We start from the raw sequence: 27,835 nt of genomic DNA, 5'->3' as shown, positions 1-27,835 counted from the left end.
CCTCCATTTTCCCATGGAAATAAATGTTTATGCTGCAAGGATCTGACCGGGTTCCTGTGACATGATTTTAGCAGACACCACGAGAGAGGGGAGAGTCTCCTGTATTATGAAGTGCTGGAGATGCATTTTAGTGCTCTTTCATCTTGATTCAAGGTGTTTCTATTTACACTCACTTACACTGCCTTACCGCTTGTTGTTATGGTGACAAGATGAAGTAGTGATAAAGCAATGGTTTTCACAGAAATGAACATTGGTCATGTGACGGGAGTAGTTTGGACCTCAACTCCAGTGACACCAAATATTTTATGACAAATTACCGTACAGTATGTGATTTTGGTTTTTGACTTGGGAACTCCCAAGTGCCAACACCTAACGTAAGACAATAGCTGAGACTTATGTTTGGAAGTTGCATACCTCACACATCACTTTTTGGCTGTAACCTTAACCAGAAAAAAAACGTACATATGCTATTACTGGTCTGTTGTGAGCCGGAGGATAGATTCAGGCCAAAAGTGACTGACTATTTTGGGAATTTTTATGTCTCTGCGAGCTGGTGGATACTTATCACCCTCTGAACTAGGAAAGAGGGAGAACTGCTCACCCACTATGTGGAAGACCTTTCCCGTCATTGTTCACTCCGCTTTTTACTGCCTGTCCCAAGTCCACTCCCTAATGACTTCCCGTGGCGTGCCTCCATTGCTCAGGGGTCGCTTAATGATTTGTGATGGACCCTTCTGTTTTCCCAACGCTTTTAGCCAGCAAGAGGAGAGAGAGAGACATCTAGTCACTTATTAAAGTCTGAGCAGGGTAATTGTGTCAGCAGCAGCATAGTCCTGTCAGCTCCACCATATTTCCCCATCCTGGTCATGGTGCCATGGTAACAACAGGTTCTGTGTATTAGTAACACTGTAGTACAGGGATCATCAACTAGATTCAGCCGCGGGCCGATTTTTGGTAGGGGCTGGAACATAATTACAAATCATTTGTAAACTGAAAATTTACTGCAAGAAGTCCAAACAGGTATAATATTTGACTAAATCATAATCATTTCAAACCTTGCTTACATTTGTATACGATTACGTCTCTTTGTAGTGCTTTGTGTGGGCAAGTGGTTTGCTGATGTCAGTGTTGTGAACAGAGTGCCTCATGGTGGCAGTAGGGTTATGGTATGGGAAGGGAAGGCATAAGCTACAGGCGACAAACAGAATTTTATCAATGTAAATATGAATGCACAGAGATACCGTGACGAGATCCTGAGATCCTGAGGCCCATCGTCGTGCCATTCATCCTCCACCATCACCTCATGTTTCAAATCAAAACAAACGTTATTTGTAACATGCGCCAAATACAACAAGTGTAGACCTTACCGTGAAACGCTTACTTACAAGCCCTTAACCAACAGTGCAGTTCAAGAAGAGTTAAGAAAATATTTACCAAATAAACCAAAAAAGAATCAAAAGTAGCACAATAAAACAACAATAACAGGGCTATATACAGGGGGTACCGGTACCGAGTCAATGTGCGGGGGTACAGCTTAGTCGAGGTAATTTGTACATGTAGGTAGGGGTGAAGTGACTATGCATAGATAATAAACAGCGAGTAGCAGCAGTGTGCAAAACAAATGGAGGGGAAGGAGGAGTGTCAATGTAAATAGTCTGATTGTCATTTGATGGCTTATGGCTTGGGGATAGAAGCTGTTAAGGAGCCTTTTGGTCCTATACAGCTTGTCGTGTGGTAGCAGAGAGAACAGTCTATGACTGGGTGACTGGAGTCTCTGACAATTTTATGGGCTTTCCTCTGACACCGCCTATTATATAGGTCCTGGATGGCAGGAAGTAATGTACTGGGCCATGGGCCATACGCACTACCCTCTGTAGCGCCTTACGGTCAGATGCCGAGCAGTTGCCATACCAGTCGGTGATGCAACCGGTCAGGATGCTCTCGAGGGTGCAGCTGTAAAAGTCTTTGAGGATCTGGGGACCCATGCCAAATCTTTTCAGTCTCCTGAGGGGGAACAGGTTTCTGCTAAATGACTTAAATGTAAATGTAAATGTTTTGTTGTGCCCTTTTCACGACTGTCTTGGTGTGTTTGGACCATGATAGTTCATTGGTGATGTGGACACCAAGGAACTTGAAACTCTCGACCCGCTCCACTACAGCCCCATCGATACTAATGGGGGCCTGTTCGGCCCGCCTTATCTTGAGTTCCACGATCAGCTCCTTTGTCTTTCTCACGTTGACGTTGTGGTTGTTGCCCTGGCACCACACTGCCAGTTCTCTGACTTCCTCCCTATAGGCTTTCTCATCGTTGTCGGTGATCAGGCCTACCACTTTTGTGTTGTCAGCAAACTCAATGATGGTCTTCGAGTCGTGTTTGACCACTCAGTCATGGATGAAAAGGGAGTACAGGAGGGGTCTAAGTACACACCCCTAAGGGTCCCCAGTGTTGAGTATCAGCGTGACAGACTTGTTGTTGCCTACACTTACCACCTGGGGGTGGCCCGTCAGGAAATCCAGGATCCAGTTGCAGAGGGTGGTGTTTAGTCCCAGGTTCCTTAGCTTAGTGATGAGCTTTGAGGGCACTATGGTGTTGAACGCTGAGCTGTAGTCAATGAACAGCATTCTCACATGTTCCTTTTGTCCAGGTGAGAAAGGGCAGTGTGGAGTGCAATTGAGATTGCGTCATCTGTGGATCTGTTGGGTTGATATGCGAATTGTAGTGGGTCTAGGGTGTCCGGGAGGATGCTGTTGATGTGCCATGACCAGCCTTTCAAAGCGCTTCATGGCTATCGACATGGGTGCTACGGGTGGTAAAACATTTAGGCAGGTTACCTTCGCTACCTTGGGCACAGGGACTATTGTGGTCTGCTTGAAACATGTAGGTTTTACAGACTTGGTCAGGGAGAGGTTGAAAATGCCAGTGAAGACACTTGCCAGTTGGTCCGCGCATGCTTTGAGTACACGTTCTGGTAATCCGTCTGGCCCCGTGGCTTTGTGAATGTTGACCTGTTTAAAGATCTTGCTCACATCTGCTACCAAGAGCGTTATCACACAGTCATCCAGAACAGCGGGTTTTCTTGTGCATGTTTCAGTGTTGCTTGCTTCGAAGTGAACACAAAAGGCATTTAGCTCGTCTGGTAGGCTCGCGTCAATGGGCCGCTCCCGTCTGGGTTTCCCTTTGTAGTCCGTAATAGTTTTCCATCCCTGCCACATCTGACGAGCATCAGAGTCAGTGTAGTAAGATTTAGATGCACTATTGTAAAGTGACTGTTCCACTGGATGTCATAAGGTGAATGCACCAATTTGTAAGTCGCTCTGGATAAGAGCGTCTGCTAAATGACTTAAATGTAAATGTAAATGTAGTAGTATTCAATCTTAATCCTGTATTGACACTTTGCTTGTTTGATGGTTCGTCTGAGGGCATAGCAGGATTTCTTACAAGCGTACGGACTAGTGTCCCGCTCCTTGAAAGCGGCAGATTTAGCCTTTAGCTCAATGCGGATGTTGCCTATAATCCATGGCTTCTGGTTTGGATATGTACGTACGGTCACTGTGGGGATGACATCGTCGATGCACTTATTGATGAAGCCGATGACTGAGGTGGTGTACTCCTCAATGCCATTGGATGAATCCTGGAACATATTCCAGTCTGTGCTAGCAAAACAGTCCTGGAGCTTAGCATCCGCATCTGACCACTTCCGTATTGAGTGAGTCACTGATACTTCCTTGGCTTGGAAGCATGAATCAGGAGGATAGAATTATGGTCAGATTTGCCAAATGGAGGGTGGGGGAGAGCTTTGTATGCATCTCTGTGTGTGTCCACATCTTTTATTTCATATGGAGGACAACTGTCTTATGGGCTGAAAAAGTGACTTCATGAAACCTATTGCTGTGAATGACTAAAACTATATGCAATTAATTGACAGTGTCACTGACCAGTCGTAATGATCTATAATGACCTTGTGTTATGGCTGTTAGCATTGTTCACAAGGGAGTCCAAACAGGTCTGAGCGGATGGCCAGTGAATTTGACCTTGCATCCATGATTGATAACCTGTGAGCTCAGAGCCTCATCAAACATCTAGCGAGGTCATGTCATTCCAGAGCTAACTGGCTGTGTCGTATCTGTCTGGTCCAAGGTGACGCCACGCCAGCCAACAGGGTTTTGGGGAGCAGCTCCGATATGGAGCGAAGGTGTTATCAGGTCTGCCAGAAACCCATGAGCTTTCTCACGCTATTCTGCGCCGTTGCTGATTGGGCCTTGGCTCCAACCGTGATTTATTAGCTCTGTCCGATGTGGGTCTGGCGTGGGAGGGTCAGCGGAGAGGAGAGAGGGGCACTGGGGTCTGTAGTTAAACATTAATACATACATAAAAACCCCACTCCTCCTCTTCGCTCAAAGCATCACACTGATGGTATGAGGTGAAGAAATGGAAAGTGTGATTTCACCGAATGCCGGTGTTGCTCAGTGTCAAAATTGAAAGGATTAAAAAAAGGTTTTGACAAGCAGGACTTGAGTTTACAGGCCAATAAAACTGTGTTTTGGAGTGGCGGCGGCAGCTCCATGAGAGAGACTGTGGGGAGTGGAGGAATGGACAGGAAGTAGTGTAGGAGCGCTGGTGGCCTCTGTCCATCTCTCCCAGAACTGACCCTCACATTCATACTGTACTGCAGCAGCCACTTTTATCAGGTGCTGGAATGAAAGAGCGAGTATGAATGCTCGGTGTCATATTGACTTCATTTTATAGAGCTTGCTTTTGCCCTGTAATTGATCCGATTTTTATCCATCTGCTGTATGTCTGCTTAATAAAAACAAAAAAGGGGTGTGAGGATGAGAGAGTGTTTGAAGGGGAGATCAGGCTAGGGATTGCAAGTCTAGTAGACTTCCAGGAGCTTCCAAATAAGGGTGGAATTAATTATTAATCAAAAACGGAGAAAATAAACCCACCGAAACCTTTTTTAAGAACCCTGATACCCAATATTTTTTAAACAAGTAAGCCAAAGATGGTATCAGTCGTCTCTGCCACAAGCAGTCTTTATTGCCAGTTTTTATAGCTCCCAGTACACATCCAACCCAAACCCTGTGGGTGAGTCTCTCTCTTTCTTTCTCTCTCTCTCTCCTTTTCTTCTTTCTTTCTTTCTTTCTCTCTCTTTTCCCTTTCTCTCACTCTCTCTCTCTTTCTCCCTCGCACACAGACTTGCTTACATATTTGGGCCAGCTCGCTGATCAATCGCAGATGGAGGTCTGGCGATTGCTATCCTCCTCTTGCCAGGAGCTTTGCATTGAGGGTCTCTCTTTTCCCCGCCCTATGGTCTCTCTCTCTCTCCCCCTTGCGCTGTTCCCCTTTCCCAAAGTTACTCAAATGGAACTTCCTTTTCATTTCCTGGGGCAAAAGAGAAAGTGACAGTGTGGCGCATATTTCAAGGAAAGATTCACCCATTTTCAATGTTATATCGTTTTTGTGCATCTCTGTGCGATGTTCTATCGATTACCGGGGTAATTTCATGTTTCCATGTGTATCTAAGCTATTGCTGTTCAAGCAGGCAGAAATACAACCAGTATGATTAGTTTTGCATGATGCAACACATAAAATGGCCCAGGGAATCGATAGAACATCGCTCAGAAATGCACAAAACTATATAACATTGAAAATGTCTGAATCTTTCCTTTAAGAAACATTCTCCCATATTAACACAACTCAATGAAAATACCCATATCTCAGATTAAGCTTGGTGTAGTGTGATTGTGTTATCCCAGCAAGGCCAGCATATAATTTCAACAAAATGCCATATTATTTTGCAATCAAGGATATTGCAATATAACGCGAGTGAGACTTCCAGATCTTGGCCTCCTGCCTTATCAAAACAAAATGGCAACTTCCAGCATTTAATTGGCTTCACTTTTCTTCACACTTATCAACACTTACATAGTTGTTTTGTGTGTATACCTTGGAGGCTCAACTCAGACCACAGCTGCAAGCCTTACATTTCCCCTGATATCATGACCTCACTCTGCTCTGGGCCAGTTGTGTTGTGAAGCTATGCTCAGATGTTTCCTCCACTGTCCTTGCTATCCGGGCTCCTTGGGACATCCCTACCACATTGAAGTTGACATTTAAAATGGTTAAGGTTATGGTTAGAGTAAGGGTAGGGGTTAGGGTTTAGGGTAGGGGTTAGGGTAATGGTAGGGGTTAGGGTTTAGGGTATGGGTTAGGGTAATGGTAGGGGTTAAGGTTAGGGTTTAGGGTAGGGGTTAGGGTAATGGTAGGGGTTAGGGTTTAGGATAGGGACATCCCAAGGATCCCGGATGGCTCTAACCGTTCCTCCACATCCTCTAAATGTGTTGGTGTGTCTGACACCATGGAGCTTTATATCATAGCAATATTACCGGTTTATTAAGCCCAAACTGCCCTGGGGTTAGCTCAGACCCACCAATTAAAAGTGGATCCCAGTCTGAAATAATATCATAACAGATCCCAAGTCAGTGATGTGTGACTAAAGCTCTGCTGTGATCCTAACCTGCTGTGCTGAGTGCTTTGGTCCATTGTGCCTGCTGGACTGGATAGTGTTTCACTGCACCTCTGTGTGCCTGTCCCAGACTTAGAGCAATAAAGTGCTTCCTTTTGTGGCTAATTTTAACTACAGTAAGTGTTGCCATGGGGAGATGCATATGTTTGCACTTTCTATGTGTTATATAGTGGAACCAGACACCGGGTTTAGCTCTACCTGAACTCTCCTGTTTATTAAAATACTAAGGCAACAAAGGAAGTTCATTCAATGTGTTTTTGGTATAATGGTGTAGCTGATGTAGTTTGAGTTTCAATGCTCTCCTTGTCTCTGCAGACGGTTGTGCTGTTAGACTAGTTTTCAGTGGCTGACGATTGTATCTGTCCCACACCACACACCTCAGAGTAATTCTAAATTACACCCTGTTTCTCTCCATGCCCTCAATTAGATTGCTATGTCGAAACGTGGGGAAATTGAAAAGATATTGGTGACTTTATTTTTATTAATTGTGGTTTACATAAGACACACATTTCAAGGCTCAGTGCTGTCAAAAATGTGATTTTTCTGTGTTTTATACATATTTCCCCACTATGATTTTGGAATAATTCTGTGAACATTTTGAAAATGATGTTGTCCTTATAGTGTAAGAACTGTTTGATAAGACCGCCTGAAATTTCAGCCTGTTTTTGTGGGATGGAGTTTTGGCCTGCCTGGTGACATCACCAGGTGGTAAATTAGTTAATAGACCAATAAGAAAGAGAGTTTCAAACCTCTCTGCTAACAACAGCTAGTTTTAGATTTCCCCGCCCCACTCAGACCACTCTCAGACAGTCCTAGCAAAATTATTTATTGAGAAATTGTTCTTTGCTTGTGACCATTTTCATTTAAAACAATCACAGTAAGGTACTTAATTGTTACCCAGAAATTATTTGATATTGAGATTTTAAAAAATGGCTGTAAATGTATTGTCCATAATATTTATATAGACTGCATTGCATTTGAAATAAGTCTTTACTGCAGACTAGCAATGCCAGCCCAGAGAATGTGGGTTAGTGTGGTAGAGCTGGACAGTGTGCAGAGGGAGTTTGTGTGTTAGTCTGCTATTTGGCTGTACGTTAAAGAACATATGGTGGTGTTGGGCTTAGTTTTGATGGATAGGTAGTGTCATGGTTGCTGTACAGTATATACACTATTCCTGTATCAATGTGTCACAATCACTGCATTGAAGCCTACAAGAGGTGCACATGAGAGTGAGTCACCATCCATACGCCCCTTCCCTCTTCTTTTGCACTTTATTCTTTCTGTCTTAGAACCAGCTGTCAAAAGCTAGTATTCAATTTGGCCTGGAATAGTCTGATGTCTTTGGATTTGAGAAGGCGTGTCCTGTCAGTGGTTGGGGAGGTGAGTTCAACCACAGAGAGGGCTTGACATCCATCTCTGGCAATCATGGGAGGTCTGAAAGATGCCGCAGTGCAGAGAGGAGCTCGAAGAGTTTGGCGGGTATGTTGTGTAGGTGGGGGGCTTATTTGCAGATGTTATATGTGAGAGTTTGTATTTTTACCTTGTCATTCTGTCCATGGACATTGTGAGATTGTCTTCAAAGACGTCAAGCTTTGCATTGACATTAACTAGCTAAAGCACAACATTTGTTCATATGACCAGAATAGACATATCAGAATGTAGCCGGTATTTATCCTGTTGGCAGGGCAGACGTGGACGGCCATTCTTTCACCATGACGACAGATGGGGGGCTATTCGTTAATCACCAGCATATGCCACTCATCCCTGAAGCATAATACTCCCTACGAATCTCCCCCAAATGTTGTTATGCAACACGCTGCCACATGATAGGCGTGTTGTCATGATGTCATGGCAGCTGAAAAATACCCCGTTCACCCTTAAAGAGTTGCATAATCATTAACTATACTCCTTACTGAGCTGCAGGATTCTCGATCCATACTCTATTGTATGCCCTGATTCAATGATTAGATGGATGTCGCTGGTCTCTCATTGTTTGTGATGTAGGCCTAGTTGACAGAACAGTTGAGACAAACTGCTTTCTTCGCTACTCATTTAATGATCTCTGAGGAAAGAGAGAGGGGAACTACAGTAGTTTACTACTATCTGTGTCTCTTACTCCCTTTCTCTCACTCTCACTCTGTCACTTATTCTCTGCCTTCCTCTGGCAGTCTCATTCTCTTCTTTTTTCCCTCAATCTGCCTTCCAGTCTCTGTCTCTGTCTTTCTCTCTCTCCTCCGTTCTGTCTCTTTCTCTCTGACTGTTTCTCTGTCGCTGTCTTTCTCTCTCCGCTCTCTTTCTCTCTCCGCTCTCTTTCTCTCCCTCAGATGAGGTTTGAAGTGATTTCCAAGGCTAATTTTGCTAGCCCTCTGTTGTTAATAAATTGATGGAGCGGAGCTCTCTTTCCTGGCAGACGGTGAGGCTGCAGGGCACCAGGGAGACGAGGGAGCAGTGGCAGGCGCACACACACAGACACACACAGACTGACACACACACACACACGCATAGACACACGTGCACACACAGACACACACAGACAGACACACACACACGCGCATAGACACAAGTGCACACACAGACAGACACACACAGACAGACACACACACACACACAGACACACACAGACAGACACACACACAGACACACACACGCATAGACACACTCGCACACACAGACACACACAGACAGACACACACACACACACACACACACACACACACACACACACACACACACACACACACACACACACACACACACACACACACGCGCATAGACACACGCGCACACACAGACACACACAGACACACACACACACAGACACACACGCATAGACACACACGCACACACAGACACACGCATAGACACACACACACACACACACACACACACACACACACACACACACACACACACACACACACACACACACACACACACACACACACACACACACACACAGACCAGATGACATCTCTCTCTTTCTCTCTCTCTCGCTCTCTTTCTGCATTCTAACACTGAGGAGAGACTCAACTCCACATCACTCTCCCTACTCTCGCTCTCCCCAGATATGGGCTCAGAAACACCCAACGGACATGTCAGAAAAACAACCACTGTGTCACCACAGAGACATTGTGACTGAATAATACCACATCTCCCATCTGTGACTGTCCGTTTCGTCAGTGTGATTTTCATCGTGGGTCTGGTCCATGTCAGAGCTTGTAACATTTTCCCTCTCCGTAATCACTCAATGTGGAAAATTAGTCCCCTAGTTTTCTCACTAACATAATAGCATCAAAGTTTCAGCGATAGAAGAGAACAAATGTTCCAGAGTAAAGGAATGCCTGATGGCAGTGTATAATTGTTCTTTCTCTTCCTGGACTGTGAATGGATCCTAGTTGTACCTCACCCTCCCATCTGCTTCTATTTACACCCACCAAGAACCAGTGAGTTATTAAACCCCACAGGGCCCTGTAAACTCTCCCAGAGGGTCTCTCGCACCTCGTCAAAGACAGACGTTTCCCATGCTGATGGGCTGCATGTGTGCTGCTCTCAAGGCCTGTCTATGGAGCACACAGTCCTACACATGAGTCCTTTCTGTACATAAAGCACAATGTTCAGGTGAGCAGCACACTGCTCTACACAGGTTGATCAAAGTACAGACTTAGCTATTGTGTGAGTAAGGCTAAAATCACACACAAAATATATATACTATGAAGGCAAGAGTTTTGCCCATAGCTAACATTATAAGGTAATATGAGAGAGAGTGTATGGTAGGGTCAGGAAACAGACACATGCACAAGGCATCGTGCCTCACTGTCAGATTCACTCTCCCGCTCACTCACTTTTTCCAGAAGGGAATAGAGACAGTTCATCTCAACACTCTGATCTAATTTCTCCATTAAGGCCCAGGGCATAAGGAGAGGTGGGTCTGCTGTAGATGTTACACCATGCCAGCCTATGAATACGTTGTTTTGTGTTGTGGAAAGATTGGATGGAGAGTTAGGGTGAACCTGAAACCATAGCCAGGCCCTAATTACCACATTCCTTCAACCATTAGGTCACTGTCTCTGGGGACTCCATTTAAATCTGATTAAAGGAATTATATGTAAAAAGTGAGTTATAATCAAATAAAATGACAGTAAGGAGTCTCACACAATGTAATAATCACCTTTGCTGCGGGGTTGAGCCTTTGTTATGATCTAGCGCGGGGGTGTCAAACCCGTCAGTCAGGGGGTCCAATACGGCCTGGGTGGTTTGGGTAAGAATTATACCCCATAATGTCAAAGTGGAATATATTTTTTTTTTTATGTTTTAAAAATTAAAATCTGAAATTTCGTGAATCAATAAGTACTCAACCCATTTGTTATGGCAAGCCTGAATAAGTTCAGGAGTAAAAATGTGCTTAACAAGTCACATAATAAGTTGCTCTGTGTGCAATTAAAGTGTTTAACATGATTTTTGAATGACTACCTCATCTCTGTACCCCACACATACAATTATCTGTAAGGTCCCTCAGTAAAGCAGTGAATTTCAAACACAGATTCAACCACAAAGACCAGGGAGGTTATCCAATGACTCACAAAAAGGGCACCTATTGGTTGATGGGTAAATATAATAAAGCAGACATTGAATATCCCTTTGAGCATGGTGAAGTTATTAATTACACTTTGGATGGTGTATGAATACACCCAGTCACTACAAAGATAAACGCGTCCTGACTAACTCAGTTTCCGGAGAGGAAGAAAGCCGCTCAGGGATTTCACCATGAGACCAATGGTGACTTTAAATCAGTTACAGTTTGAAGACTGTGACAGGAGAAACCTGAGGATGGATCAATAACATTGTAGTTACTCCACGATACTAACCTAATTGACAGAGTGAAAAAAGTCTGTACAGAATAAAAAATAATCAAAAACATGCATCCTGTTTGCAACACGGCACTAAAGTAATACTGCAATAAATGTGGCAAAGCAAGTCACTTTTTGTCCTGAATACAAAGTGTAATGTTTGGGGCAAATCCAATACAACACATTAATGAGTACCACTCTTGATATTTTCAAGCATAGTAGTGACTGGATCAAGTTATAGGTATGCTTGTAATCATTAAGGACTGGGGAGTTTTCTGGATAAAAAAATACATGGAATGGAGCCAAGCACAGGCAAAATCCTAGAGGAAAACATGGTTCAGTCTGCTTTCCACCAGACACTGGGAGATTAAGTTACCTTTCAGTAACAATAACAATAACCTAAAACACAAGGCCAAATCTACACTGGAGTTGCTTACCAAGAAGACAGTGAATGTTCCTGAGTGGCCAGTGACAGTTTTGACTTGAATCTACTTGAAAATCTATGGCAAGAACTTAAAATGGTTGTCTAGCAATGATCAACATTCAATGTGACAGAGCTTGAAGAATTTAGAAAATAATAATGGGCAAATGTTGCACAATCCAGATGTGGAAATCTCAGAGACTTACCCAGAAAGACTCACAGCTGTAATCGCTGCCAACGGTGCTTCTACAAAGTATTGACTCAGGTGTGTGAATATTTGCAAAAATGTCTAAAAACATGTTTTCACTTCATCATAATGTAAAATAATATACAGTGGGACAAAAAAGTATTTAGTCAGCCACCAATTGTGCAAGTTCTCCCACGTAAAAAGATGAGAGAGGCCTGTAATTTTCATCATAGGTACACTTCAACTATGACAGACAAAATGAGAAAATAAATCCAGAAAATCACATTGTAGGATTTTTTATGAATTTATTTGCAAATTATGGTGGAAAATAAGTATTTGGTCAATAACAAACGTTTATCTGAATACTTTGTTATATACCCTTTGTTGGCAATGACAGAGGTCAAACGTTTTCTGTAAGTCTTCACAAGGTTTTCATACACTGTTGCTGGTATTTTGGCCCATTCCTCCATGCAGATCTCCTCTAGAGCAGTGATGTTTTGGGGCTGTTGCTGGGCAACACGGACTTTCAACCATCTCCATCACAAAGCCCTGACCTCAATCCCATAGAAAATGTGTGGGCAGAACTGAAAAGGCGTGTGTGAGCATACAAACCTGACTCAGTTACACCAGCTCTGTCAGGAGAAATGGGCCAAAATTCACCCAACTTATTGTGGGAAGCTTGTGGAAGGCTACCTGAAATGTTTGACCCAAGTTAAACAATTTAAAGGCAATGCTACCAAATACTAATTGAATGTATGTAAACTTCTGACCCACTGGGAATGTGATGAAAGAAATAAAGCTGAAATGAATCATTCTCTCTACTATTATTCTTACATTTCACATTCTTAAAATAAATTGGTGATCCTAACTGACCAAGAAAGGGACTTTTTATTAGGATTAAATGTCAGGAATTGGGAAAAACTGAGTTTAAATATATTTGGCTACGGTGTACAGTATGTAAACTTCTGAGTTCAACTGTACTTTAAAATGGTTAAAACCAAATCTAAACTGTGTAGATATGAGAATGCACATGCATTCATACAGTTTCTTGACTGTGTCCGGCTAGACAGTCAGGGAGCATCGACAGTTCCTAAAACGATGGATAGAGGACTATTTTTAGCACAACGAAATGTTACCAATTTTCACTGCAGCCCTCCGGACCTCATTGAAGACCAAATGCGGCCCCCGGGGCTAAATTTGTTTGACACCTCTGCTCTAGCTTGTTAAGCTGATGTCTTCTTCAGATGTTTATTGGTCTCTCAACACCAGTGAAGGGGACATTGTTATTTGATTTCACAAAACAAAAAGAAAAAAGGTGGTTCATTCTTCCAAATTCAAAAGAGATTGCTACTTTTGGAGCGCATCGAGCCAGCTCTAATGGTGTTGTTAAGCTTATTTTATGAAGAGAGAGCCAACTGGAGTCATGGAAAGCCATCTTCGAGAGAGCTGCTCATTTCCAAAGCTTCCAAATGATCCCATGCCCCTCTCATGGTGATTACAGTAACTTTCCTAACAGGTTGCTCTGGTTTATGGGAGTAAACAAAAGCCAGGGTTGGCCATCACTCCAACTCAGTAATACAATCAAGTCAATTGTTTTCTATTTAATTATTTATTTTACCAGGTTGTCTCCTTGAGGTAAAACAACCCATTTTTCAAGGGAGACCTGGACTTCTGGTTCATCAACTGAATTCTGTTCAGAAATATAAAATGAGGTCTTCTTTGGGATTTGATTTTGACAAGATACAAATGCCAAAGAATATCAAAATGTCACACATGCCCATCTCACAATAGAGGTTTGTGAAGTAGAGCTGTAACTGTGAAATTAGGACATTGTTTTCTTTTTTCAGAACAGGGATCAGCAGGGTCAAGCCTTAAACCAAAGCAACAAAGTGTTCCTCTACTGTGCCTTCCTCGACTACAGGTTGGGTTTACATATGCACACTGAAATATGTCTATTTCATGTCTATCACTGAAATAACTCATTTGGCCCAAAACATCATCATCATATACAGTACATCCTTGATACATAGCATCAATAAATTTGGTACAGTATATATATTGAGGGAGGGAGTGTACAACCTTCAGTAAAAACACTGCCATCTGATAAGCCAATGTTTTGGCTGTTTAAATGCTATAAATCATTGTGAATTGTGACTGTTTTACTTGGACTCATTATGCTTCCTGTCCCCTTCCTTCTGTGGTTCATGAAAAAAAATGAAATATTTGACAGCCCTATTAAAAATCTAATTCTACAAAACATATGTGTTAAAGGGCCTCCCACATAATCGTTTTACCTAGAATATAATCTGGTTTAGGGAGTATGTGCCATTGTAGATTCATCCCTGCTATTTTGACAGGCATGTTTATGTGTGTGCTTGCATATGTGTCTGACAATCTCTCTGTCTCAACTCCTGTGTCTCTGTGTGTGTCTCCTTCCTCTGGCTGTCTGTCTGTCTGTCTGTCTGTCTGTGTGTGTGTGTGTGTGTGTCTGTGTGTCTGTGTGTCTGTCTCTGTCTGTCTGTCTGTCTGTCTGTCTGTCTGTCTGTCTGTCTGTCTGTCTGTCTGTCTGTCTGTCCTCCATCAGTTCAAAGGTGGGTGTTTGGTCCAATGAGGGCTGTGTGCGGTCCGGAGGGAACATGTCCTACTCAGTGTGTCTGTGTAACCATCTCACCAACTTCGCCATTCTCATGCAGGTGGTTCCCATGGAGGTAAGATCCCTTTCCTCTCCTCCACAACACGCAGTCCCATGCAGAACCTTGCTGTGTGTGTGTGTGTGTGTGTGTGTGTGTGTGTGTGTGTGTGTGTGTGTGTGTGTGTGTGTGTGTGTGTGTGTGTGTGTGTGTGTGTGTGTGTGTGTGTGTGTGTGTGTGTGTGTGTGTGTGTGTGTGTGTTTATCCATCAGTTCACCAGTGATTTATGTGAGTATATTTGCACAGGGGTCTGTGGTTCACCACACAGTAACTTTTCCCCATCCAGAGGTCCTGGTTCTGCTAGAATTTTCAGCATACCTAAGTAACAACGTTGTTTTCTGTAGTGATTTAATAGGGCATTGCTGCAGACTACCATGATTAGGTGTGGTTTCTTTGGGTCTCGACATGAGGCAATGGTCCATGCCTCAAAGACCATCTATTCCCACAGTCTGTTTGGCTCAGGGATTCTCAAGCTACACTCACTGGCCAATTTATTAGGTACACCACCCCGTTCACGAAAATGGGTCGCTCCTACAGACAGTGAGTCACGTGTCCATGGCTTGCTATATAAAGCAGGCAGACAGGCATTGAGGCATTCAGTTACTATTCTATTGAACGTTAGAATGGGCAAAACTAGTGACCTAAGGGACTTGGTATGATCGTCGGTGCCAGGCGCTCCGGATCCAGTATCTCAGAAATGGCTGCCCTCCTGGGATTTTCACGCATGACAGTGTCGATAGAGTTTTTCCGAGAATGGTGCTACAAACAAAAAATATCCAGCCAGTGGCAGACCAGGTGGGCGAAAACATCTCGTTCATGAGAGAGGTCGAAGAAGAATGGCAAGAATCGTGCAAGCTAACAGGCAGACAAATAACAGCTCCAGTACAACGTTGGTATGCAGAACGGCATCTCGGAGCGCACAACTTGTCGATCCTTGTCACGGATGGGCTATTGCAGCAGACGATAACACCAGGTTCCATTCCTATCAGCTAAAAACACAAAAGAAGCGGCTCCAGTGTTTACACGATCCCCAACACTGGACAATTGAGGAGTGGGAAAACATTGCCTGGTCCGACGAATCCCGGTTTCTGTTGCATCATGATGATGATGACAGAGTCAGGATTTGGCGTAAGCACGTGTCCATGGACCTATCCGGTCTGGTACAGGCTGGTGGTGTTGGTGTACTGGTGTGGGGAATGTTTTCCTGCCACACGTTAGGTCCCTTGATGCCAAAGCGCTACAAATGTTTCCGACACCTTTTAGGTACCTAATAAACTGTCCAGTGAGTGTATACCTCCCTCTTTGTAATAGATGTATGCACACTACTTAACCAACCACATGTCAATATCATACCATGAAGGCCACAATCTCCCTTTCTTCATAAACCTGTACCCCAAACTTTTATTGGAACACAGTCCAGATCACATCACAGTTCATCACCATTAGTGCATTGTATTCTCCTAAATGGTAACCAAGGCAATAGAGGCCAGAGACAATAACCCTCCTCTGTTATCAAAAGGCCAGCAATATTCACCCTGTGAGTGTGGTGACTGACCATTCATCCTGAATAGATTCCCAAAATAGAAAAGGATAACCATCCTTTTTGTTGCGTTACTCAGTAATGTATTGAGGCAGTCGTCTCCTTGATGCTATACTTTCCTCAAGTCCCTCTCTAATTAGTGGGCAGCAGCCTTATCCCTCAGCTGGATGGGAACATCCCACGCATCCCTATTCTGGAAGGCTGTGACTGCTCCACTGGCCAAATGACAAGGCACACGCTGCAGTTAATGGAGAATCAAACCTCAATGTCTAGAAATAACCTCAGCTATAAAAAAACAGAAACATGCCGTACAACACACACACAGTCATATACATGTAACTGACAAAATAAGGGAAACACCAACATAAAGTGTCTTGATAGGGCGTTGGGCCACCATGAGCCAGAACAGCATCAATGCATCTTGGCATAGATTCTACAAGTTTGTGGAACTATATTGGAGGGATGCGACGCCATTCCTCCTTGAGAAATTCCATAATTATGTGTTTTGTTGATGGTGATGGTAAATGCTGGCTCAGGTGCTGCTCAAGAATCTCCCATAAGTGTTCAGATGGGTTGAGATCTGGTGACTGAGACAGCCATGGCATTTAGTTTACATCACTTTCATGCTCATCAATCCATTCCGTGACCACTTGTGCCCTGTGGATAGGGGCATTGTCATCCTATTAGTTGATTCCTTAATTAACTCAGGAACCACACCATTGTGGAAGCTCCTACTTTCAATATACAGTACATTGTATCCCTCATTTGCTCAAGCGTTTCCATTATATTGGCAGTTACTGTACCTGTAACTAGACACACACACACAGAGGAAGAGAAAAGGGGAATCATCCTTGATATACAATTGTCAAGGACAAGACATATGTGCAGCACCATAGTTTGAGAGTGGACCTCATTGAGATTCAGGTCAGGGGTATTCTCTTTACCATGCCACAGCAGCTTTAAAATGGTGACAGTGTTACCCAGTCCAGTCCAGCACCGAGGTCCTCCAGTGAGAACACTAGTAATGAGGGTCACTGATCCCTGTTAAAGCCCAGCACTCGACATCACACCACTCTACTGGCTGGCACTGGGACTGGCACTGGCCAGGGAGGTTGGACAGGACACTAAGCACTAAGGAGGTCAGACATATTGAAGTAACTTCCTGCCGTAGAGCCATGCAATAAAAGCCATAAAATGACATCCAAAAGTGTGGCATGATCAGAAGTATGGGCAAGATATTTTTTTATTATTTAACTAGTCAGTTAAGAACAAATTCTAATTTACAATGACGGCCTACCCCGGCCAACTGTGCACCAACTATGGGACTCCCAATCACAGCCAGATGTGATTCAGCCTGGATTCAAACCAGGGACTGTAAGTGACACCTCTTGCACTGAGATGCAGTGCCTTAGACCACTGCGCCGCTCAGGATCTTCTGAGTGTCTGACGTTTATTTTTAAATGTAACTATGTCACTTACCATGAACATGTAAAGAACAAGAAGGCCTACACATTGTTTTTTTTATTACAACGTTTCGATCCGAAACGGATTTTCGAGTTCTCACATCCCAAAATATACACATTTCACCTCACATGACCATATACACACACACACACACAACGCATGGTGGGTGTGGAAACAAATGTTTTATTTATTTCACCTTTATTTAACCAGGTGGGCTAGTTGAGAACAAGTTCTCATTTACAACTGCGACCTGGCCAAGATCAAGCAAAGCAGTGCAACACAGACACCAACAGAGTTACACATGGAATAACATGGAATAAACAATAAACAAGCCAATAACACAATAAACAAGTCAGTGGCACAGTAGAAAAAAATAAAGTCTATATACAGTGTGTGCAGAAGGCATGACGAGGTAGGCAATAAATAGGCCATAGGAGCGAATAATTACAATTTAGCAGATTAACACTGGAGTGATAAATGAGCAGAAGATGATGTGCAAGTAGAGATACTTTTGCGCAAAGTCAATCATAATTAATCACAGAGGTACATATGGACATAAAGGATTGTATACTGTACATACAAAATCGGTTAAAACCTAGGCAACAGTAAAAAAAAAAAAAAATAAAAAAATTTTGGAATACACTCCCATAAGACCATTACATCCAGGACGCGCGTTGGCTGTAGATCTATACTGAACAAAAATGGAACCGTAATATGTAAAGTGTTGGTCCCATGTTTCCTGAGCGGAATCGAAAGATCCCAGAAATGTTATATACGCACACAAAAAACGTATTTCTCAGATTTTGTCCACACATGTTTATATCGCTATTAGTGAGCATTTATCCTGTGCTAAGAATGCATGCAGGTGTGGCATATCAAGTAGCTGATTATAAACAGCATGATCATTACAGAGGTGCACCAAGTGCTGGGGACAATAAAAGGCCACTAAAAAGTTGTCGCAACACAATGCCACAGATGTCTCAAGTTGAGGGAGTGTGCAATTGGCATGCTGACTGCAGGAATGTCCATCAGAGCTGTTGCCAGATCATTTTATGTTAATTTCTCTACCATAAGCCGCCTCCAATGTAATTTTAGAGAATTTGGCAGTACATCCAGCTGGCCTCAACACTTGTAACCACGCCAGCCCAGGACCTCCACATCTGGCTTCATCACCCGTGGGGGTGCCCAGTCATGTGAAATCCATAGATTACTGAATTTATTTAAATTTACTGATTTCCTTATATGAACTGTGAAATCGTTGAATGTTATTTTTCTCATCAGTATAATTACATTGACCTATTTTGAAGACAACTTGTGTACCTCTAATAATTATTTGATATAAATGAGTTGGGTGATGTTTGTATGAAGGGATTCAACATCTATCAGACCTCAGGATAAAACCCAGATGCAGACCGTTCGAAGTAAAAGTGCATTACAAAAACGGGGCAGGTAAACGACAGGTCAAGGGCAGCCAGAGGTCAGTAATCCAGGGTAGTGTCACAAGGTATAGAACGGCAGGGTCAGGGCATGCAGAATGGTTCAAACAGGAACTAGAGAGAAAAACGGGAGTACGGGAAAAAACGCTGGTGGGCTTGACGGGACAAGGCGAACTGGCAACAGACAAACAGAAAACACATGTATAAATGCACATGGGATAATGGGGAAAATGAGAAACACCTGGAGAGGGTGGAAACAAGCACAAGACAGGTGAAACAGATCAGGGTGTGGCATCCTACCCGGGCACATACCTGGTTGATCGGGATGCTAGCTGTGGAACTCAGCGATGAGGGCTGGGTCCAGACCCTGCACCTCTCCTCTGAACCATAACCCTATCAGTCAACCAGTTGCTAGAATGCCCAACTCCGAGGTCGAACACTCAGGAGATGAGACGGGGGAGGGGTGGGCCTGGAAAGAGGAAACATTGTGCAGTGAGTCAGAGGTTTAATCTTTGATACATGAAATGTGGTATGTATACGGAGCGTGCCGGCAACAGCATAGGGAAAGGGTCGATAAAGCTTGCGGGACTCTACCCAAACGGGCAGATCCCGAGTAGACAGCCATGCCCTCTGCCCAAGACAAAAGCGGGGAGCCGGCATCCGGTGGTGATCCACCTGTCAACGATATCTGGAGGTGGTCTTGAGAAGAGCGGACCGAGCTCTCTTCCAGGTATGCCAACAGTGGCGGACGAACATCTGGGCAGAGGGTATGTTGACCTCCTCTGGGAAGAGCGGGGGACTGTAACCCATGGAGCACTCGAAGGACGAGAGCCCAGTGGCTGAGCAGGGAAAGATGAGTAGGTGTCACCTTCCCGGATCCGTACCAGGTTGTAGGCGTTCCACAGGTCTAACTTAGAAGATAGTGTCCCCCTGGAGAGGCTCGAAAGCCGAGGAGATGAGTGGTAGCGGATAGCGGTTCTTAACCGTGACGTCATTGAGGCCCCAAGTAGTCGATGCACAGGCGTAGAGTTTTGTCCTTCTTCTCCACATAGAAGAACGCTGCACCGGTGGGGGAGGCAGATGGACGAATACCCCCTGCAGCCAGGGAGTCCTCGATGTACGGCTCCATAGCCTTGGCCTCCAGACCCGACAGTGAATACAACCGTCCCCGGGGTGGTGTAGTGCCCGGGAGAACTTCAGGCAATGGGCGTGGCAGAACGGGCTCCAGTCCACGATAGTACCAGCAGCCCAGTTGATAAGGGGATTGTGGAACTGGAGCCAAGACAACCCCAATACCACGGGGACCTGAGGAGACTTGATGAGCATAAACTGCATAGACTCACTGTGGTTCCCAGACACACGCCAGTAGATAAGAGTAGTATTGTCGGTAACCCTGCCTATAGAGCGTCCATCCAGGGCTCTAACGTCCAGGAAACTGGAGAGTGGCTGAGTGGGGATGCCCAGCTCAGACACCAGGGTGGCATCCATGAAACTCTTGTCAGCCCCAGAGTCAACGAGAACCCGGAGAGATTTAGACTGGTCGCCCCACAGCAGGATGACATGAAGAGGGGTGCAAGTAAGGGGAGGCCCACCAGAGTACTCATACCTACTGATGAGCCTGGCCTCTTTAAAGGACAGGTAGACACAATGACCGGCAGTTCCGCAATACAGACAACTCTGGGTGGTATGTCTGCGTAAGAGATCGGCGGGTGACAGCCTAGTGCTGCCGAGTTGCATTGGCTCCAAAAAAGGAGAGTCGGCAGACCTCTGAGACTCTCGGGGGAACTTGAATCCTCTCGGGGACATAGACGCTGGGGACTTCCGGAGTTCCTCGGAGGCAAGGTGGGATCCTTTGGCGAGCGATTGGAACCAGAATCAGACCTCTCCCTCCTACGTTCCTGTAGCCGCCCATCGATCCAGATGGTCAAGGCCATGAGCAAATCAAGAGCCATAGGCAGCTCCCGGGCTGCGAGCTCATCCTTAACCTCCTCCGATAATCCATGAAGGAATGTGTCAAACAGGGATTCCGGGTTCCAGGCATTCTTGGCAGCCAATGTGCAGATATCAACTGTATAGGCCGCCACACTGTAGGGAGTCTTGGCGAAGCTTGAGTAACTTCCGGGCAGCCTCTCTCGCGGACAACGAAGAATCCAAAACCTTTTTCACCTCAGCCACGAACTCCTCCAAACTGAAACACATGGCAGATTGTGGTTCCCACACTGCTGTAGCCCAGGCGAGAGCCCTCCCGGACATTAGCGTTATGAGATACACTATCTTCGAATAGTCCGAGGGGAAGGACGAGGGCTGCAGCTCGAAGATAAAGGAACACTGAGAGAGAAATGCCTGACACGTTCCTGACCCTCCAGCGAAGCGTTCCGGAGGAGGTAAGCGGGGTTCTTGGGAAGCCTGGGTGCCCTGGAGAGACGCACTGCTGACAGCGGTGTTACTGGGGGGCTGGGAGGTTCCTGTCATGGCCGGCGGCCTCACAGATAATCCTCTGGAATTGCTCCAGCAATGTATTCAAGGCAGAGTCATGGCGTTCTGCCAATGTCTGGAATTCCTCCAGAAGACCTTGGTGTAACTCCATATCATTCAAAAACACTCTCACATCATGATCACTGACCCGCAGGTAGTCTTCAGACGCGCACAATGTGCCGGTAACAATGTTACCTTCCGACAATGTGCCGGAAGGTAAATACATATGTGGCAGATGTACCCATTGTAACTTTACGAACACATGCACAACGTCCAATCACCCCATCACGGGCAAAGGCATCATTACGTGTTCTACAGAATAAATGGTATACCTGATCAAGTGTATTTGTGGTCTATGCTATGCTATGCTCTGAAAACAAGGATAGCAGAACACAGGAGTAATTTCAGGGCTGCGCATTTCATGGAGGCTAGTCACAACATCATCTCTCTGGGATACGCTGTTATCGAAGACGTCAAGGCTCTTAGGAAAGGGAGATACTGATAATCTTCCACTGAAAATATAATTGTATTGGATTCACCGTTTGTCCATCATGTCTCCTGAAGGTCTGAACCAAGAATTTGATATCAGACCATTTATTACATGGATATGTTACGTTGAATAGTCTTGACATGCAGTTCGCCACTTGTTAATTTTGTACATATGCATGTATTAGATTTTCTGGAACTACTACATGTGCCCATCTCATTGATATGAAATTATTAGAGGTACACAAGTTGTTTTGAAATAGGTCACTGTATTTATATCTCCGGCTACCGCGTGTCCTGCGCGTAATGGTATTCCAAAAGTTTGCAATGTAATATTTTTTTAACCTTTGCCTAGCTTTTAACACGGACCAATTTGTATGTATATAATCCCTTATGACCATATGTACCATATGATTGACTGTGCACAAAAGTTAATTGAATTGTTTCCACACGTCCATCATGTGCATAATGGTTATTTGAGGTGAAATGTGTATAACAGAGCTCCGTCTTTTAGACCTGAAAAAGATCCGTTTTGGATCGAAACGTCGTCAATAAAGCGGTGAATTGGGAGCATAAACAGTGTGCGGGTTTTCCTGTTCTTCACAAGTATTCTTTATTAGCCCAGCACCTACGTTTTTAAAGGATGTGTGTATGACCACAAACTTGGCTACTTACCATAAATATCCCACAGAGGGCAGTGTTGGTTCATAGTGAAACTCAGCTCAGTTTAAACACTGTGTCCCTTCTAGAGAATCACTACTTTGTTTTAATGCTCTTCTCAGTTCAGCTTTACATTATTTCTCTAGTAATGTGTTCAATGCAATGTATTCTGGTCTGTATCCTTTTGAAATGAATCAGCCCGAACATGAATCTAAACATCAAACTTGTGTCTGGAATGTTTTACTGAATTGTGATGATTCTCACGTTTGCACAGCTAACCAAGGCCCACCAGGTGGCGTTATCAACCATCAGTTACATTGGCTGCTCTATATCTATCTTCTGTCTGACCATCACACTGGTGACATTTGCAATCTTGTCGTGAGTATCCCTCCATCTTTATTGTTCACTGACTCAATCAAAATAAACGTATCAAAGCACCTCAGACGTGCTGTGTGTCACACATGCTCTTTGTGAGTGGTATTCGCCCCATTATGATGAAATGTTATATCAAACTTATGTTATACATTTCTTGTAATATTCAATGTTTCTATTTGTGTTTGGCCTTGCAGGTCAGTGAGCACTATCCGTAACCAACGCTACCACATCCATGCCAACCTGTCCTTTGCCATCCTGGTGGCCCAGATCCTGCTGCTCATCAGCTTCTGCTTTGACCCAGGCACGGTAAGCACCTCATAACCAGAGTCAGAGGATCTCATTGGCTAGAACCAGGAAGTGATTTGCACTTACTGTATGATGATGATGGTGATGATAAAGAAGAGGAGGCAGAGCGTGCCAACAGAGATAATGATGCACCCTGTGCCCTAGTTTTAACCTTTAACCCCTCTCCTCTCCCAGCTGCCCTGTAAGGTGATGGCTGTGTTGCTCCACTTCTTCTTCCTGAGTGCGTTTGCCTGGATGCTGGTGGAGGGCCTGCACCTCTACAGCATGGTCATCAAGGTTTTCGGCTCAGAGGGCAGCAAGCATTTCTACTACTACGGGATTGGCTGGGGTACATCTTGTAACTGTATCAATGGTCCTTTTTAGGCACAAATGTCTTAATGATCCACATGTTTTTATTAATCTCAAACTGGATCAATCGGTTTTCCACGTACACCTGCAACTACATGCTGTGCTTCAAAAGACTAATCATGAACAATGTTTCCCACAATTAAAATGTTGACCTTTAAGGTCTGGTTTTAGCAGTCCTCTAGATTGGCCTTCAGACTTCACAGGTCTCTGTTAGCCAGAGTGGACAGACAGACAGGAGAATGTGTGTGTGTGTTTCTTTTGGCTTTCTGGGAACACTGCGTCTCCTCCACATGCTGGAGTGATTCATAGAAATAAGTTACCATTTTTATCATTTCCTATGTTTGTTGGCCAAAGTAATGCTGCGATTTGTGGCCAACAGCAAATTAAGGAGTGTAGATGTGTCCAGCTTAAGTTTTTTTTTTAACACTGCCATTTGGTAATTTACAGCTCCTGTTGTTAGCAGTGAAATCAGGCTCCTGACCCTTTATTCTTCATTTCCTCCTTTAGCGTAACAGTTGAATTGTTCTTTACTGGGGAAGTCTGTAAATCGCTGTGGACTTAGCAACTCATCAAAACAGATGAAAGCATGAGCAAGACTAGAACGATGTTGGTGGGAATTAAAATACATCCGGCGTCCTCTACTGTCGGTCTTGCTAACTTTCATCTCATACTCCTTGCCAAACCTGATTTCGAAAACATTAGACTGAAGTCAATACTGTATAAGGAAGCATATACTAAACAATGTAATGTTAGAGATGTCATGATGTGTGTGATATATTTTTATCTTGTAACTAACATGTCCTCTCTTCTCCCAGGGTCTCCATTGGTGATATGTGTGGTATCTATGACATCAGCCTTGGACAGCTATGGAGAGGTTGGGAAGTAAGTCACTGAGTCAACACACTCCAACCTGGACATTCAAAACCACTTGGCAGCACTTTGTGCCACTGGATATAGTTAAAATATCAATACTGGTGCCATGAAACTGCCATGAGTTAAGAAATATGTATCTAGGCATATTTATGTATAAGTAGTTTACAGAGTAAACGGAGATGGGAAGTATAATGTGAGAGATGTCGACCAAGCTTGTTATCTCTCTCCTCCCTCCCTCAGCTGTTGGCTGTCCTTGAAGAATGGGGCTATTTGGGCGTTTGTGGCACCAGCACTGTTTGTCATTGTGGTAAGAGAACTGAAGAAATCACCACTAACTGTTTGTTTATTTACGTTATTTACTTTACAATTTACAGCTAATTAATCACTGGAGCTCAAGCTTGTTTGTTCATGAAAGTGATAAAGACATTAACTGATATGTGTTGTCTTCTCTCTTCCTTAGGTGAATATTGTGATTCTTATATCTGTAACGAGGATCATCTCTCGTATTAGTTCAGAGAATTACAAGGTTCATGGCGATGCCAACGCAGTCAAGTGAGTCATCATCTCTGTTCTTAGGGCTGAAACCATCATGGTGATGATGCTATCCAAACTCTGACTCAGTCAGACTGACATTAATACACTATAGAATGCTGACATTTAGTGTTTCTGTGTCTCTCTCTGTGTGTATAGGCTGACTGCAAAGGCAGTGGCTGTGCTCCTTCCTATTCTGGGCATCTCCTGGATCTTTGGAGTACTGGCCATCAACAATCACGCACTGATGTTCCAGTACATGTTTGCTGTTTTTAACTCATTACAGGTAAGTAGCGTACTGTAAATGTGCCATTATGCAATCTAATACATTTCATAAAATATCTTTAACAATAGCCTTTATTTACAGTAATTGAATACAATCATGTGGATTTTTCTCTCTAAAGGGATTCTTTATCTTCCTGTTCCATTGCCTTCTCAACTCTGAGGTAAGGCACACCCCTCATGTTGTTATAGTGTTGATATAGTTTGTTTTGTTTCTAATATGTCCGGGGAGGTTTATGAAACATTGCATCTGTTATTGGTCCTACTCATGGTTGTGCTGTTTTGCGGTAGGTCAGAGCTGCCTTTAAGCACAAAACCAAGGTGTGGTCTCTAACCAGCAGCTCCATTCGCAACATCAATGTGAAACCCTTCAATTCTGACGTTGTGAGTACCAATATAGAGGTGTCTAATTGGCTAAGAAGAAAGAAGTGAATTAAACTTATAACTTTGATCGTGAGATCAAGTGTGTGCTCTCCTTTTTCTCTTTTAGATGAATGGAAACAGGGGAGGGGCGAGCCCCACAAAGATGAACACATGGGACAAAAGCACCAACTCAGCCAATCGGATCGACCTCTCTGCTGTCTAAAACTGGAGGGCATCACTTCGAGTAAGGGCGGAAATAGGATGCCATGCCAACCAGGGGTTGACTAGTGTAGATTCATTGACAGACACTGGCTAAAGCATTGTGCTGTTGTGCACTGTTATATGTGATATATGACTCAGAAGGAAAAGATAAGGGGGTATGCTGTGGTTCAGCTGCATAGTCAGGATGTCATGTGTCTTCATTCAGACCTCTATACACAATGACAGTGAGTATCCATTCTTACAGGCATCTCTGAGCTTAGCTTCCATAGCCCACAGCCTCCCGCTCCCTTACTCCTCCACTATACAATGATTTGATGTAATGCTGTAACCCCAAATGGAACATAATGTAATCTCCCCCTGTTGACAAACAGACTCAGACTGTGCCTTTCTCTTATAAAAGACAGCTGGCCAGACCCATTTAGAGAAGGGAATTCTGAGGGGACCCATGGTTAGGGAGCAGAGTGAGATTATATTGGCTGTTAACCTTGAGGATTTAAAGCATGCCATTAACTGTTTTTTTTTGTCCACCATATTGTGTATAATGTCTTGAAATGTTTCTACCCAAGTATTTTTGATGAATAATGATCCATTTGACCAGAGGCTATCCAATGTTTTGCGTTGGTATATTTTGTGATATGTAAACATAGTGTAGCTTTTACTTTTTTGAGTGTTATAGTTACTTTCGGTATGTATTATGGTTATGACAGAGGCTAATAGCTGCCTGGTAATCGGTTACTTCTGGTTCAGAATAGTTATTCTAATACACGATTATCACAGGCTCCTGGCTGCATGGCATACTAAGCATTATGTGTTGAACCAATGAAAATAATAAATTACAATTATTTTCTGTTTGAAATATTTAATTTCCAGAAAGTGCAGAACATTAAATCTAGCCCCAAATAAACATGTGCCTTAGTGTAGGGATAGTTGATACAATAAATAATACTTTCACTAATGTAAAAAGTGTAATCAAATGAAGAAGAAAAAAACACAGTTTAATGTATTTATTTATGGATTTTGTGATTCTTAATTTTTTTTGCAAAGTCACTCAAAATACTCACAATGTTTGATACCTGTCTCTCTTTTGATGTTTTCTTTGCGTGTTGTTTCTTACGATGAAGATGAGTTGACAATGGTATTTCATCATGTACATCATGTCTCTGTAAAGCTGCAGTATTTCATGCTTTAAAAAAAAAAGAGAGAATTATTAATTGTGTTAGACACAATTCTGTGAATTTTTTTATCAGTGTTCCATTTAACTTTTCAAATTACGTAGATCGTTAGATGTTTTATGCTTTATCTTTGAGTAGAGGATACATAGTTATAGGCTAGCATATTCATGTCTTTCACAAACACAAGAGTGGGACTTTGAATTGAGCACAGCAAATTGTATTTTGTTGAGTTTCACTGTGAGATTGGAGAGAAATGTCTGATGAGATGTTGATGGTTCTGACACTGTACCAACACTTAGTCTCCTACAATAGGATTTGCTGTATGAAATCATTTAAAAACACTTCCCATTACTTGTCTTTTTTCAGTATTTCAGAACAGACCATCATCTTATGGCCTGTCTTTTGCTTGTTTTCTAAGGTACTTTCTGTTTCTGTGTTCAAGTTTGTTGAATAAAAAGACAAACATGAAAACGTATTGTATGTAATTCCTCTCTCAACAGACCCCAGTATCCTTCCTACTGTATGTTAAAATGAATAAAAAGAATACCGTCTCACCTGCGCTATCTATTGGAAGTATTGAAACTGCAGTAGGCCTAAGAAGTGGCAATGCTAAAATAAAGAAAAGGATGT

The 27,835-nt window shown here is 43.5% G+C and overlaps 1 protein-coding gene across 4 annotated transcripts in view; it reads left to right on the top strand.

Moving 5' to 3' along the window:
- The window catches only part of LOC118357848 (adhesion G-protein coupled receptor D1-like), a 43,352-nt gene extending 15,676 nt beyond the window's left edge, over window positions 1-27,676 (top strand). For all 4 annotated transcript variants that reach the window (XM_052478747.1, XM_052478745.1, XM_052478744.1 and 1 more), the window contains 12 exons: window positions 13,830-13,903; window positions 14,567-14,690; window positions 23,008-23,111; window positions 23,303-23,414; window positions 23,589-23,742; window positions 24,578-24,644; window positions 24,876-24,942; window positions 25,096-25,187; window positions 25,326-25,452; window positions 25,571-25,612; window positions 25,740-25,832; window positions 25,939-27,676. In XM_052478747.1, coding sequence (XP_052334707.1) covers window positions 13,830-13,903; window positions 14,567-14,690; window positions 23,008-23,111; window positions 23,303-23,414; window positions 23,589-23,742; window positions 24,578-24,644; window positions 24,876-24,942; window positions 25,096-25,187; window positions 25,326-25,452; window positions 25,571-25,612; window positions 25,740-25,832; window positions 25,939-26,034 — 1,152 coding nt within the window. In that variant the 3' untranslated portion in view covers window positions 26,035-27,676. The remainder of the gene's footprint in view (window positions 1-13,829; window positions 13,904-14,566; window positions 14,691-23,007; window positions 23,112-23,302; window positions 23,415-23,588; window positions 23,743-24,577; window positions 24,645-24,875; window positions 24,943-25,095; window positions 25,188-25,325; window positions 25,453-25,570; window positions 25,613-25,739; window positions 25,833-25,938) is intronic.
- The last annotated feature ends 159 nt before the right edge of the window (window positions 27,677-27,835 follow it).

This window comes from Oncorhynchus keta, chromosome 25 (genome assembly GCF_023373465.1).
Source record: "Oncorhynchus keta strain PuntledgeMale-10-30-2019 chromosome 25, Oket_V2, whole genome shotgun sequence".
Taxonomy (NCBI): Eukaryota; Metazoa; Chordata; class Actinopteri; order Salmoniformes; family Salmonidae; genus Oncorhynchus; species Oncorhynchus keta.
The sequence above is the reverse complement of the archived record's forward strand: the minus strand, read 5'-3'. Positions and strand labels throughout refer to the sequence as shown.